This window comes from Mya arenaria, chromosome 8, assembly GCF_026914265.1.
Source record: "Mya arenaria isolate MELC-2E11 chromosome 8, ASM2691426v1".
In the NCBI taxonomy this organism is placed as follows: Eukaryota; Metazoa; Mollusca; class Bivalvia; order Myida; family Myidae; genus Mya; species Mya arenaria.
In genome coordinates this window covers 54527054-54543592 of record NC_069129.1, presented here as the reverse complement: position 1 = coordinate 54543592, position 16539 = coordinate 54527054, and the positions used below count along the sequence as shown (strand labels likewise).

Below are 16539 nucleotides of genomic sequence, written 5' to 3'. Positions count from 1 at the left end.
TTTTTTCTAGCTTATAAACACACAATACAAGAGCAAAAAACTGAAAAAAGAGAAGAAAATATAAATAAACATAAACTGATTGTTAAGTATCATACGGTCTTTATATAATGTTTCAGAAACTTAAAAAATGCCACAAAAAGTTATTTGTGTTCCAAACCGGCCTATATCAGGGTATAACACTATTGTAGAAAGTTTTAAATATAACATTGTTAACATGTTCGCTCAAATAATACACATTTGCTTAGGAAATTCCGAAACAAAATCAGGGGAGGGCCGTTTTCTAATGTTGTAAAAACTTGTGGCCCAACCCTTTTGCTTTTGACAAAGTAAAATATTTCATGCTTTTCATGTTACTTAGATTTTTTTTTGTCTGTTTTCTTTTGCATGCATTGTCAAAAAGTGTACAATTATGAAGCAATAAAATACGATTAAATCAATCAAAATCACACTACGGCAAAAATAGTGCAGGGTCACAGGGAACTATAGGGTCGGTCGGGTAAGTGGAAAACAATACGCCTTAGTAATTGGATATTGTTTCATGTTAACAGCATTTGATTTGTAACCTGGGGTTACCAGGGATAAAAAATACCTTTTGTCGGCTGAGTACCTTTTAAAGATATCAACATTCGGCACAATTAATCGAAAAAAAAGACAGTATGCTTTAAAGCTGTTGAATGTTTTCCACCCTTAATTAAAGTAATGAAACACATGTTGTTGCTGTTCTTGTTATCGTTGTTAAAAATAAAAAATAAAATAAAAATAACTAAGTTAATTTAGTTGTTTATTATTGTGACACTTGCAATTTAAACAAATTTCACCATATCTGCAAAACATTGCACCCGACCTGATGGGTCTATAAGTCACCAACGTTGGAAATATTACATATTAACATTAAACACACATAACATCGCATAATACATTTTAAAATCATACATAGTTTATTTAAAATACTTTCAATGTTTAACTAATTTGAAACTTCGAATAAAAATATGCAGTTAGTAAAAATTTCCGTTTTTTATAACAATGCAATTTTCTTATAAATTGAATAAAAACGTTACCCATTTTTGAAGCCACGTACATTTTATTTGAATTATTTCTATATTGTTTGTATATATGGCGCAGATCCACCGATCTAGTTGATGTATTGTATCTCTTTCAACGTTCTTCCATCTATTTCGCGTTAAACCTTTCACAATACTGGAATGTATTAACTCTTTCTTAGACTGTCGTAAAGGCCATCACTCATAAGATATATCGCATTTAAATAAATTTAACATCATGTGTTTTAAATGACCTCTTTCTTTATGCATAACCAAAGAAATATGGTTTTCGTTGTATGTTTAATAAATTAACACGGTTTGATATAAAATCCGATCATTAATTATTGGTTCGTTCATGACTTCATAACTATATCATATTTTGTTAATTAATCACCCTTCTTGATCGTATTGTCGCTGAGAATGGCAGCGCTGCGGGTTAGCTGGTTTACTGCCGAGTCGCTGCGTTTTTTCACGTGATCACTTTGTTTTATTTATTTATTAGGAAACATCTATAAATTAATTTTAAAAATGAATGATAGCAATCTTATAACTTAAGATGATAATATTATCATAACTGCTTTTTTCAATTATTAATGAAACTATGGTCAAATTCGTTCGACCACAGTTTCGTATTTCCGAGCGCTCACGGCACATATGTCATATCTTTGATCATCTTAACGATAACTGTAAATGTTTCATCATTTATCTTGTATACTTTTTAATCAGCCACCGAAATCAAGAGCCTTACTATTGAAACATTAGTAGATTGATATATCAGCCGTCATAATTTAATGATAAGGTCAAACTACATGGGGAAATCATGATACGGCATGGCCATAACATGGGAAACGTCTTTAAGATGTCCCCACCCCCGGGCAAGTCTTGATGTCCTCTCCGCCCCCTTTATATAGATCGACCGCGAAACAATATCATCGGTTGTTTTCATGTGATCTACCTTTTTTTCGCATCCGTCAATTTAGCGCCATAGAAACGTTGTCGCTAGATGTTCACGTATGTCAATTTTAACTGATATATTTTTTTTCAATACGGGTAGTTGAATTTGAATTACAGGATGGGCGAGGTTTATTCAGGTGGGCGTGGTATAGCGCGTATTGAAGACACACTGATTAGATAGCCTTCAACAAACGGATGGGCTGTCACCAATCGGATTTAAGCAGGTATTTGTTCGTTTGTCTTGTTAAATATCTAAATACGTGAAAAGATGCTTCTAATATCAAATAGATTTATTTAAAATAGAGAGAAACTGTGGGAAAGAACATTTATCATCTTAAGGCATTCTGTTAAATTAAAGAATGGAGTTTTATTATTAAAAAAAAATAAGAAATAAAAAAAGTTTTCAAGAAAAAAGGATTATAAAAGTGTTTTGACATTTTGAAGTGCATAGTGACATTAAAAGTCGAGAAACGAAGGATGTCGTTTGGTCAATCAGCGACCATGGTCCGGCCACTGACCACACAGGTAAGGTTATTCGATGGAATTGTAGATAAAACTGTTCAGGCATTTAGCTAATGGTTGACCACAAAGCAAAATCAACTTGTGGTTTCCGCATAAATAGTTTGCGGTTTTATTTATGTTATATGTAAACAAAGGTTTAAATTGGAAAAATAGCACTTTTTCTTAACGACTGGTGTATTTTGTACCTTAAGGTTCCAATTAAATCTCGATAGTTTGGAGAGAAAAAATCCATGGTAAAAAAATCCTTTCAATTTCGCTACCCGACAAATCACATACAAAACAATTTCTTGGAAGTGAAAACGTTAATAAAATGAAATAAAACCACACCGCACACTTTCTGTTGCAACATAAAATTACTAGTATAGAGAAATATAAAAAATATATAACTGTCTCATACATATCATTGAATTTAGAAATGAAAAGTGAATGCGCGCATTCTTTGTGGGTGTAAACACTGTAGCATATATAGAGCATTAAAATCATTTAAGATTTTTTTCTTATGACATATTAAAACGTTTGTTATGAAATCCGAAACAAAATTATTGCTTTTTCGCTTATCAGTATCTATTTTATTACTTTCAAAATCAATATGTCTTGTTTTCGCGTATGTGTGCAGTGTTATGCATCTTTTGTATAAATTCACAATCGTTTGTGGTGGCAATTGTTCTGATCACAACAGTGACACCTGTAATCCTTGCTGGAATAACCCGAATGTATGAAAAAAAAAACCTACAGTTTTGACATTTTTAAAGATAGGTTTACATTTCAATTTCAATTTTTGAGTACCATTCCAGTCAGCACAAAGTCTTGCAATTCAGATCATAACTGAATTGTCAAATAGGAGGCTCTATTTATATATCTTGATTCAACTGATACAAGTTCGGTTAGAATCCTTATTTCAAACAGAAGCAAACTTCGTTATGTTCTTGACTTTAAAACCCTAAGCAGTCCCAGAACTTGCGGTGTTTAAATATTCTGGATCTTGAAAGACGACTTTGTTATATTAAATATTGTTTACTTTTGCTTTAAAATAACATCAATTTGCCATAAACCGATTGCAAACACCAAGAAAAAAGACTAAGTGTTGGCGCGAATACCGCTACACCAGTCAGCGCGCATACACGAGCGGCTAAAATAACTCACTTAATAAACCGTATCAATGACTTAATGGAAATCTGGTAGAGTTTTTTTTTTCTGCGGTTTTCAACACGATTAAACCATAATTAATCAGGCGATCCCATTGGCGGTTGCATGGTCGTAAACACGAGGAAATGATATATTATATGCTTATAAATTGAACAATACTGAATTCGATTACTTTGGTCGATGTAATATTTTTTTTTATAATATTTATATCAGGAGTGTTGAAATACAATTAATATGCTCAGATTTATACTTTTAAGTGTTGGGGGGTAATGTTCAGATGAACTTGAAGACACATATTTATTTAGTACAATTGTTCAAAAGCGCTATGTTTCACAGTGTATTAGATATTGAGGCAGTATATTATGTATGTAATATAATCAAGCACTTATTTTGCCTGTCAACTTTTTTACATACGTTGGTAATGTTAATATCTTAATATTCAATTCCTGATATGCTGGGAAACCTTAACTTAATATATATTTGTTGAGATTGAAGCAAATAAATAAAAGACTAACTATTATTAAATACACGTAAAAACGAAATTGGCTCTATGGGAGCTACTTTTCATGATGAAAACAACTGGGCTCTTTATACTTGTATGTTACCTTCTTCGTAATACAAATACACGCATTCAACGTTAACATGTTTTCGTAACAGCAAATGTTTTGACAATTTTTATTTTTTGACTTGGAATGAGCCGATTTTTAGTTATTAAAATCATTGATATAAGTAGACCGAATTAAGATTTTTAAAATCGGCCGTTTTTCGAATAATTGAGATCCGTTCTATTATAAGACTGAATTAATGAAGGCGTTGATGCCAAAAAAGAGATGATTCTGAGACATTTAAAAAAGAGAGAAATAATACTATATACTTTCAATCATTTGCATGTAATTTTTAATTCATAATGATAGGGACGACGCAAATAAACGCCATAAAGTGGTGGGTTTTTTTAAAACAAAATATTAATTGAAGACACTCAATGAAAGAGTAGATACTATTGGAAGATGAAAGTGATCACTGATATAAATATTTTCACGGATGGCAAAACCACGAGTGGAAGAAGAACCTTCTGTGATCAAGAGTCAAGTAGATTTTAATATTTCACCAAAATTCAACAAATGTTCTGATTGTCTTATACTAAAATTAATAATAATAATAGTCGCTTTAATTGGAAAACCGAATGATGAACATTATAAGGTGACGTCATTTTGGTTCCGAATGACATGCCCCATTTTGTCGCCAGTCCCTAATACATAGCTAATGCAAAACGCCTTGAAGAGTTGTGTTCTGCTCTTTAACAAACCGTTGAATTAACGTTAGTTAAGAATGTTATCCTCCAATATGTCAAATCAAACATACACGGTTTAACCGAAGTCCTACAATTGCAGAAAAATGAAACTTTTTTATAAATTAAGGAACCCGACCCATAATTATCTCGCTCTTATTAAGCTCCATCAGCCTGAATGTTACATAATGATGAAGATTGACTCCTTAAAATTATGGTATCATTTGGAAGGCATTTAATGGCTGATAACTAAGATGTAAAATAAATGTCAATAAGTACGTTATTCATGTGTACTACTGTTTGTATATTTGCCCTTGATTTCAACTGGAGTAAAATTACCTGTATTGCAATCTTTAAAGGGCAAAAATAACTTGTTAAATATAATTTCGGTAAAAAATACGCTTTCTTTTTCTACACACAAACCCCATTCTAATGACACCAACTTAATCAAAAATTCACATAATTTGGGGGTCGGGTTCCTGAATGGTCAACACTTCAAACCAGCAGCGACGCCACTAATTTTAAAATCCTAAAATCCAAATACAGAAACCCACATGCTATTATATTTTATTTTTTTCTGAATAAGGTAATATTTTGTGACGTTTCAATTATAGACGACGTCAGCGCTGAATCTCCGAACATCAACGCCCAAGATGGTGTACCCAAGTGCACGCCAAGTGACGTCATCATCACGATGTTGTGATACCGGACGTCCGGTGATGCTGGACCCCGTCACCGGTGCGGCAGTCTGCTCATGTCAGCTGAAGGCGGGGCTGCCGGCCTACCTTGCGCGCGTCCCCTCCCTGCCTGAAACAATGTATGGTGCAGGCACCATGCAGCAGTTTCCACCCAACGTTGTCATGGGAACTACAGAAGCCACTGCTAATTTCTTTCAAACGGTAATTATTCAATCATTCATTCATTCGTTCGTTCGTCCATTCATTCACTCATTATGATTGACCCACACATTCACCCACTCGTTCATTTTCCATTACATTTATGCATTTGTGACGTCGCCAAATACATGACTATATAAAGGTTATAACATCATCCAAACAACATTATAGATTGTATGTGTATAAAACACAATATTTCACTGAAAAATAACAGTCACTTTTTCCTCAACTGACTAATTTGAGATGACGACGTCACATTGAACTTGGTTGTTAAATGCTATCACGATATTTTTAAATAGATAACAACGATATATTACCTTTATATTGCAGAACATGAAGAGCGAACGAGGAGCAGACGGCCTCAAGATGGCTACATCTGGTCTGCACGCGCCCTACTATCTGGAACACCTCGTCGCCGCGCACCCATATAACGCACTGTAAGTGGAAACTGTCGTCTGCTCACGTCATATCCATAGAAATTGTTTTTATTTGCTCCGTCTAGGCGGTCCTATGAAAAAAATGTTTTGTCTTGTACATTCAAACATATTCCTCGAACAACTGGTTGCTTTTATTTCTGTTTTATACGCCAGTGCTATTTAATTACAGCACGTGCCTGAAATGCATTACAAAACTGATGCAATTTTGGTTTCAAATAATGATTCAGTTATCATTTGTTGAACAGTTGTTGGGAGTTCCTCTAACTGAAAAGCGTCAAGTAGCATGACAGGGCCACCCAAACACATGGTGACTCCGACCAGAATCTTCTAGAGTAGAAACAGTTGAGGCTACGTACAACAAACACAAATATGCCCTCAAAGAGAATAGTACTTTTGTATTTCTATACAGTTTCAAGAAGAACAAAAAGTTCAGAAAACGTTTTCGCACTTCAGGTACCCTGGTTTCGATCTGAACAGCGCCCGGCGGAAGAACGCCACACGGGAAACGACGAGCGCCCTGAAGGCGTGGCTGTTCGAGCACCGGAAGAACCCGTACCCAACAAAGGGCGAGAAGATCATGCTGGCCATTATCACACGGATGACCTTGACCCAGGTGTCCACGTGGTTCGCCAACGCCAGAAGGAGGCTGAAGAAGGAGAGCAAGAACGGGGACGACAAGGATATAGACTTTGACGACATTGACGTGGAAGGTTAGTATGGATGGGTCTGTTCGCTTTGTTGGACCTGGTTGTTGATTTTTTTTTATCTTATACTATGTGTTAAATATCCTTGCAGGCATAAAGAATCCTTTCTCATTGCTATGTGTTTGCAAATAATGATTTTATCATATACTATATGTAAAATACCCTTGCAGGCATAAAGAATACTTTCTTATTGCTATGTGTCTGCAGTTAATGGTTTTATCTTATACTATGTATAAAATACCCTTGCCGGCATAAAGAACCCATTCTTATTGCTATGTGTTTGCAAATAATGGTTGCTAACAGTATTTTTTTTTATCTGGGAACCAAAATTTCATGACGAGTGTTCCATGTTTTAGAGAAATCCGACAAGTCGAACACGACCATTCTATCAGAGAGTGACGACGGCGAGGGCAATCGTACTTCCGCCGACTTATCCGACATCTCCGACGCCGAGGACACAGGGCCCGACAGCATCCTGCCGACAGCCTGTATGCAAAGATTGTTTTCCCCGGACCAGAGAACTGATCGCATAGCTGATAGAACTACTTTGGACAAGGAACCTTCTTACGGTTGCCATCTTGGAAATCCTTGCGCAACAAAAAGTAGTTCTTCAGCTTCAAGTAAAGACAGTAAAGCGGAATGTGCGCGGAATAAAACAAATGACGATGAAAATAATGTTCCAGCAAAGCCAAAAATATGGTCTATCTCTGAAATAATAAGCTCAAGTGGAAGCAAAAAATAATTGATAAAAAGTGCTTTAATTACAGTTGTGATAGTTTTATATCTTTATTTTGTGATATACTAGTGAATAATTCATTATACATTTGTCCCACATATGCAATCAAAAAGGTATGTGCCTTTTTTCCGAACGTCTTCCATAGTACTTATCGTATATATCTTTGAAGTGCCTCGTATTGTTATTCGGAGCACCTCGGCCATTTTCCAACGAAAACAACCTCGGATGCATGCCGGTACATCAGTAAAAGTAGTTCGTACAATTTCAAATAATAGTATTAAATATGTGTAATGTTTTAACGTGTATATCGTACAATTAAGTCTAAATTGGTTGCCAGTGATGTGTATTATTGCATAATTTATCAAGATACACAAGAGTTAAGCCATAAAGTTTAACTGCTAAATTGAAATAACTACGCGATCTGCTTGAAGTGTTGTTAAATGTAATCATTTCTGACATTGTAAACCGTCCATGTACATCCGAGGTTGTTTTCGATGGAAAATGGGCGAAGCGTTCCAAACGTCGTATTGTACAAGTATACTATTTTCTAATTTGCTACATTCCAACAAGGTATTTTTGTACCCGATATAGTTGTTGTATTTTTCTACTTTTTTCTGGAATAAATATTTTACAGAAAGGTGTTTTGTAAATCTGTTCCACTAAATCAAGCATATATATTAAGTGTCGTAAACATATATATGTGTCTTGTTACATTATATATTTGATTAACATAATTGGCCAAGTGTGATTCATGAGGCAACCAATGCTTGGATGAGAATTGATTCATTATTTTTGCCAAATATTTGAATGTATGATGGCGTTTATACAGATTTGAGTTAATTGAACTAACGAATCCAATTATTTATTTAACGGCCTCTGATGATCTAAATGGCAAGTACTCGTTTGGGGATTATAGTTTGTTATAGGATTAACAAGTTAGCTCAGTTGGTAACGCATCTAGTTATAAAAGCGGCCGGTGGTCAGTGGTTCGAGCCCTATACCAGGCTTATCAGCTCATTTGGCAACGCACCTAGCTAACAAGACGGAGGTCACTGCCTCGGGCCCCAAACCAGGGTAGTTAACTCAATTGGCAACGCACATAGCTAACAAGACAGAGGTCACTGCCACGAACCCTAAACAAGCCTTGTTAGCTCTGTTGGCAACGCACCTAGCTAATAGGGCGGTGGTCAGTGGTTCGAGCCCTGTACCAGGCTATTTAGCTCAATTGGTAGCGCACATAGCAAACAAGACGGAGGTCACTGCCTCGAGCGTCAAACCGGGCTAGTTAGCGTAGTTTGGAATCCACCAAGCTAACAAGCCGGTGGCCAGTGGTTTAAGCCCCAAACTAGATTAGTAAGCTCCGTTTGTAAACCACCAAGCTAATAAGCCGGCGGTGAGAGGGTCGAGCCCTAACCAGGCTAGTTAGCTCCATTGATAACGCACATAGCTATAAAGCCGGTGATCAGTGGTTCGAGCACAAACCAAGCTGGTAAGCTCTGTTGGTAACGCACCTAGCTCAAGAGCCGGTTGTGAGTGGTTCGAGCCCAAACCAGGCTGGTAAGCTCTGTTGGTAACGCACCTAGTGAATGTACCAGTGATTAGTGGTTATTGCCCCATATCAGGCTAGATAGCTCAGCTGGTTGCGCACCTAACTAATAAGCCTGTGGTCAGTGGCTGGAGCCCAAAACCAGGCTAGATAGCTCAGCTGGTTGCGCACCTAGCTTATAAGCCTGTGGTCAGTGGCTGGGGCCCAAAACCAGGATAGATAGCTCAGCTGGTTGTGCACCTAACTAATAAGCCTGTGGTCAGTGGCTGGAGCCCAAAACCAGGCTAGATAGCCCAGCTTGTAGCGTACCTAGCTAATAAGACTGTGGTCAGTGGTTGGAGCCCCAAACCAGGCTAGATAGCCCAGCTGTTAGTGTAACTAGCTAATAAGCCTGTGGTTAGTGGCTAGAGCCCAAAACCATGCTCAGTTTTTGTACATTTTTCATATAGGTTATTATGGGAAGCATGTGTTGAAATTTAAAATAAATTAGCACGATTATAGCATAATATTATGGAGAAAAGAATGAAATCTTAATATGTTGATAAGATCATCGGCAAAACTAGACACATCCTCATTTAAGTATTTTATCAACATTAACATAGCAGATTATTTCCTCGACCTTTAAAAGCTTGATATCAATAAGTTTCAATTGTTAATGGTATTTACGTATGTTGTTTACAATAATTTTACAATTTTACAATAGCATTTGAGATGTTTCAAGGTCACGATAAAAAGGACACTTAAGTAGGAAGTGGGGAATTTTTCTTCTGAAAACGGGAAATGTCAGGGGCTAATGGGGAAAACAGAGGTTCCGTTGCTTAGGGGTGACAATGTAGCCGGGTACCGTCTTCGTAGAAAGTTAAAAGGGTACAGCCATTACTATAGCGAATAATAATAGTTTACTTAAACTTCTAAAAGATTCATTTTCATCCCATCATTTTTATGAGCAATTACAAGAATTGGGCAGAAACACTGGAAAGTATTGTTTATTGTTTTTTGTGTGAAATCAAACATGAAAAAGGAGGTTTTGTGGGAGTTTAGAATATGATAAACTTTTAAATTCAAGTATATGTGTTTTTAAAACCATATTCCGATACTTATGAAAGTCTGCTATCTGATCTTTTGTCATCAGTCTTTTATCACTGGTTTTCAGATATTTACGCAAAAAACTGCTCGTTCCAAGACAAAAAAATAAAAAAAGTTGTCAAAACGTTCAATCTGTGATAGTGCAGCTTTAAGAAATATACTTTGACGTTGTTGATTTTTCGAACATATATCAACGATAATCAATTACAAACAGAATGCAATAAAGTTTGATTAAACTATCATATGAATGCAAATTATTGATATGTGTTAGCATATTTGAATATGTGAACTGCATATAAATAAGGGAGACAAGTCTGTCCAATTCAAAATTTATTTTCAATTCACATTCAATCATCAATATTACTTGGTAATTGATACACTATGTTGGATACTAATAATTCTTGTACGTGTCTGATTTATCAGAACATGCTGAAGTACTGAAATAAAATCGAGTTAAATATGTTTTTGTTCTAGATATATAGTGTATACCCTTTATTTAAAGCATGATATATGATGTGTTATCTTTAAAAGCAATAGTTTATTTTGTTAAATATTTGAAAAGTGTAGAGACAAAAACTTTCGTGTTAAACATCTTGAAAAAAAATCTTGCATTTTTTATGTCCTAAACGGACTAGACACAAGATGTCTAGAAAACGTAAGAAAACATGATTTTTTTTTTCAAAAACTTACATATTGAGATATCGAAATTTGTTGGGGTTATCTTCCGCATAAATTCAATTAAATTTAAAAGTAGCGTCGATATATTTATCTGTATTTATCATGTGACTTGCACATGCTAAATATACACACTATAAACTGGGAAACCATTATGTGCTATTTTTAAACGGTTAAATTCAGCTGAGACAGCGCGGACGAAAAATATTTTTAATCATGTAAAATGATGTATAACTGGCCTCATACTAACTCGTTTTTATAATTCTAGACTTGTTTTGATGACAACTGTATTTGCCGATTTTGCGACAATCTGGTGTCTAGTCCCTTTGATATTGTTTTCATGAACATAAAAGTTCAAACAACACTTCCACAACCAACTCTTTGAATAGCACATTACCGTAATATAAGAACTAGTTTTTTATACTGAATAAAAACATAGCCACACAAAGATTCGCCTGTTTTCAAGTTAAACTACCATATATGTATATTTTTTTTATTTTTTTTTTTGTAAAAAACGTTATAGCACAATTTGTCATTTTGATTGAAAGGCTCAATTTCTTCCTTAAATCATCCATGTGTGTAATTGTCATATATATGCTTAAATTAAAAAACAAAGTTTAACATTATCGGCTATCCACCTATTGGTTTCCTATTTGCACGTGGAGCTGCAGCTCTATGCACTATAGAATTAAAGTGAGTCAAGTGTTTCAAGACCCATAGTTCTCAATGCTCATCATTGAGCATTCGAGTTAAAGATGCACTTTTATTCCCAAATAAGATTTACCTCAATTAATACATTTGTTTTAGTATACCAAAAAGGATGAATAAATGTTATAAAATAAATGGAATGTAAATAAAAACACGGTATTTCTACCTTATGAGACGATAGTAGACCACAGTAAATCTTTTAGCACTCACTAATCATTTAATAGTTTTGCGTTTTCAGATATTTAATACACGGTTACAATCTTGTTATCATCAATTAATATTTTCCATTAGCAAGGAGTTACAGGTTAATCACTCAAAATTTATACTTGCTATACATGTGTACACATTCATTTTGAATTAATAGCGCCACTTTTACATAAAAAATGTATGGCATATATACAAAAAGATGAAATGAAACAGCACATTGTAATGCAGAATTATTACAGTATCAAATTAAGAAATGATGCATTATAATTCCATTATTCAATCAAAAGTGAAGCAAATTATTATCATCTTATCTGTAAAGCACGCATTGTACATTGGAACGTATATGAGTATATATAACATGTCAGACGTAGACAATACGCATTTATCATGACAGTGGAACCCCGTTTAGATCGAAATCGCTTGGATCGAATTTCCCGTGGGCTCGAATTTCCTGTTGGCTCGAATACCTCGTTGGCTCGAATTCCTCGTTGGCTCGAATTCACTTGGCTCGAATTCCTCGTTGGCTCGAATTCCATTGGCTCGAATTCCTCGTTGGCTCGAAGTGGATGTAAAGGACCGATTTCTACATATATAGTGAAGGTAAGCATTTCTGCTTGGCTCGAATTTTTCGAGGTTCGAGGTATCTTCACCGGTCCCTTGGAGTTCGAGCCAACGAAGTTCAACTGTAATTACAAATAAACTAACCATAGCGTGACCGCAATTAAACGTTACATGCTTATTTATTAAGTGTTTAAAAAGAATAAGAAAAGCTCTTGACTAGAAAACAATAAAAAAAAATAGTACATTCAGCATTTAACAAGTAGACAATTTGAGATAGCCTGAAAACACAGCATTTTAAAGTGTAATAAAATTGAAACGTGTCAAGCACTAGAAAACCTGTATACTTTGTCATAACGAAGTTATCTGGTATGGTAAACCAATATTGGACACGGGATAACTAGAGCCATGTATAGTGACACTTTTACGACAATGTCCCATTAGCTAAACCCTGCCTGAAAATCTTATAGACTTTGTGCAAATCCATTCTCTGTAATCGGAATTCATTATATGTCAGTCAAAATCGCAAAGTTCCGAACGATCGGTAAGAAAACCTGACCAAACGCTACCTGCTATAGACTTTGTGTCCACAAAACTTCGATTACTGGCTTAAGTAACATAAATTTGAGAATTTACTGGTATTGAAACAATCTAGACATTGGATAAACACTAATCCCTTATCATATACTGGTGATACAGTGTTTATCCGAAAACTAATCTTGTTACCGGTTCGGATGTTTACTGTTTTACGCCAAAGTTTGTCATAAATGGCAATTACGGGATAATGTCACTGATAGGAGTTAGGGAAGCCTCTGTTTAAACAGAAATGAACTGTTAGAATAATTTACGCCTGCAGTTTACATAATTGTGTCAAAAGTGTTATTAATGTGTGGACCTGAGCGCTAGTGACACGATTGTTTAGGTTTCGCAGAGGGCCTACAATAAACAAAGCTTCGGGCCCGCTGATAACAGCGGGCCAAGCAAATGCACGACAAGTCCGCCACAAAAACAATGACACATCCTTATTCCTACCCAGGACGAGCAGTTTGCCACACTTATTGACGTAAGGCAGTACTAATTAGGCATTTATCTTCGTCCAAAATGTAACAAGAACAAAGTCCAAGAGTTTAAAATCGTACAATTATCGCCTTACGTCCGTAAGGCGTAGACATTGTCGATAAAACATACATCTATAATATACCTTAATATGCAACCAGGAGCAGCGACCAGATACTGTAAGTATACCATTGGCAAGACACGAATGACAAAACTACTATTTAGAAAGTGCCAGGTACAATCCTGATAAGTCCTCGTTTCCACATGGGAGACAACCATGCGGGCAAAACTGCTGTCCAAGCTTGATTGATGTAAAGGTCGGTTTCACACACTGGAAAATTATTTTTATTTGATTTTTTTTCTCTCATAAAAGAGGTTTGGAACATATGTGTATTTTTGATCTCGCGGTTAATAGTTAATACAGTAATACTTGTTCATATGAAATTGAGATATTTAAGCGAAATTTGGCCTGATATGGCAAAGTCAAAATTCTTGAACAAGGGGATATAAATTTATTCTTAATCAAAATGAAGTAATGTTACATTGTCAAAAGTCAAAAAATGGTATCATGAGTGCCACAATGCAGGTTACAGACCACTTAATAAATAACCTATATATTCATTATATTGTGAATTGACCGATTTGCATGAGAAATAACGCTTGAGTTCTAGTATTTCACGAGCTCCGACACCATATGGGCAGAAAATTCCTCTTATGTACAAATCTTAAACATCATTCGAAAAAGAGTTATTTTCCTTATAAGAAAAATAAAATTGGCTGGACCTTTATTCGATAAAGTGACCAAAGCCTGCGTAGGAGTACAAACATTGCGGCGAAAATGTAAACAAGAAAAAGTAGATCAAGTAGATCCAGCACATTTTTGAAATAACAGACCATGCATTCAGCTTCAAAACTTTGAAACATGGAAAGTAGCCTGATATGGTCTGTTATGGTATAACCATGTTTGGATTTACTGTCATGCGCTGGTGTAATTTGCCCTGACTTTGGCTTATCCAATTCTACAAAATTTTGATTAACCATGTTTACTATTTAAATTGGAGGTTTGATTTCATATAAAAACAGAGAACATGTTTGACACATTTCAACGGATTTAAATGAAAAAAGAAAATTTTATGAACAAAATAGTATGTGAAACGCACAATAATATTACTTTTTACTTTCAGAAACCCATGCATATTAAGCCAACTGTTGTATACTCGTGAACTGAATATGTATCAAAAACAAATACATACTTCTAATACCAGCAACGTTTTTCACCACTGTATGAAATCTCACTACCCAGTGTGTAATGTATCTATATAAGTTATAAGGATCTCATGTTACAAATTAAAATTCATGATATGTTTCCATGCTCCACAACAAGAACCCGGGAGTCACCGGATAGCTGCCCAGGGACACAAAACAAGCGGCCCATGTGGTTACAGAATTCAGCACCCCTGTAAACATATAAAACTAACATCTTTTTGCTTAATAGAACACTATTTTCGCTTTATGCACAGGACATAAATCATGTCAAAAGCCTGTTAACAAATTGCTTAATCAGGCTTTCATATATTAAGTCTTCATTGCCCATTGATAGTCCATAGCTTTCACTTTGCTCAGCCACCGAAATTTTAATGGAGAAGTTATTAAAATCATTTTGAAAACAGCAATGTCGACCGCCGTGCATCGGCGCCACTTGATTTCACGGACGCTGCTGGACGAGAGACGGAGCTCGCGGGAAAGTTATTGAAAATGAAATCCTGTTCACACTGCATTTTTAAACAGATTTTGAACAGGTTTTTTCATCAAGCACTTTTAACCTCATTGATGAAGATAGATCATTTGCTTCATTCGCGTATCATCCCTGGTCTCCTGTTTAACCACATTCGGTTCGTCGTATGCTAATAAGGTGACGGGGTACAAACCATTAGGAAATGTAATTTAAACAACACAGCATGAAATGGTAGCACAACCCGCTCGTACAATTTGCAATAATATTACGACTTTAGCATGTCAATTAAAGAGTAATGAATTTGTATTTAAAACTTAATTCGGAATATTAACATTCATGAGATATTGACGTTTGAATCATAAGATTCTATAAAAATTATCACAAAGACATATAAAATGTCTCGTTTAATCTGTTTGCCGGCCGTTTCCACAAAACAAATAACTGAGAAAAAAACACTTTAATATGGATTTTTTTCTATTGATATGAGCTGATAAATTAAACCAGAACTTCTTACTTTTGCAAGTTTTCAGTTCATTAAGTTTACCGTGAGGATTTTAATAGTAAGAGTTACATTCGAACCTCCGTTGGCTCGAAATCCCAAGGAGCGGCGAAAATACCTCGAGCCTCGAAAAAATCGGGCCAAGCAGAAATACTTACCTTCAGTACTATACAATCAAGTCGAGCCAACGGGGAGTTCGAGCCAAGCGTGTTCGAGCTAAGGGGGTTCGACTGTATTGTCATTTTCTACTAAACTACTTAGTGATTAAAGAAGTCTTACTTCAACACAACAATTATTATGCAGCGTTCCGGTCATTTTGGTGTCCACATTTATTTCCATTTTTCATTGTTCACATAAATAATTATAACAACATGTATATATAATCGTATAACTCTACAAAAGTTATCTCAAACCGCGCTTTCCAAAGGTGTCATCAAAACATTTAATATTAGTATGGTATCAAAACGTTTCTGGACCCTCGTTAAGGCATACATTTGTACAGAAATTTTCTAAATGTATTTAGAAGACCCAAAATAAGCATTTATTAATAAATTTTGTACCAAAGATGCTCAGTTTATCACATGCTGTATAGTTTATTAAAGGTTCATCATTACAACAATATATACACTGCATGATAACATAACAATACAAAGTATTTCCACTCAAAGCAAGAGTTATAAGAGACTATAGTTACAACACAATACTATTACAGCAGTAGGATGATGTACCTATAGTGTGATAGCAAC

At 35.2% G+C, this 16539-nt stretch overlaps 1 protein-coding gene across 1 annotated transcript; it reads left to right on the top strand.

The window, feature by feature from the left end:
- Positions 1-2250: 2250 nt before the first annotated feature.
- Positions 2251-8354, top strand: LOC128243655 (iroquois-class homeodomain protein irx-3-like). The gene is made up of 5 exons (XM_052961538.1): positions 2251-2519; positions 5565-5849; positions 6177-6283; positions 6737-6993; positions 7344-8354. The coding sequence occupies exons 1-5, from the start codon at positions 2472-2474 to the stop codon at positions 7727-7729; spliced, it is 1083 nt and encodes a 360-aa protein (XP_052817498.1). The 5' UTR covers positions 2251-2471; the 3' UTR covers positions 7730-8354.
- The last annotated feature ends 8185 nt before the right edge of the window (positions 8355-16539 follow it).

Coding starts and splice junctions, on each gene's coding strand:
- LOC128243655 (XM_052961538.1), top strand. CDS start 2,472: ATGTCGTTTGGTCAATCAGCGACCATGGTCCGGCCACTGACCACACAG. Junction 2,520..5,564: donor TCCGGCCACTGACCACACAG/GTAAGGTTATTC, acceptor TTTCAATTATAG/ACGACGTCAGCGCTGAATCT. Junction 6,284..6,736: donor GCGCACCCATATAACGCACT/GTAAGTGGAAAC, acceptor TTCGCACTTCAG/GTACCCTGGTTTCGATCTGA.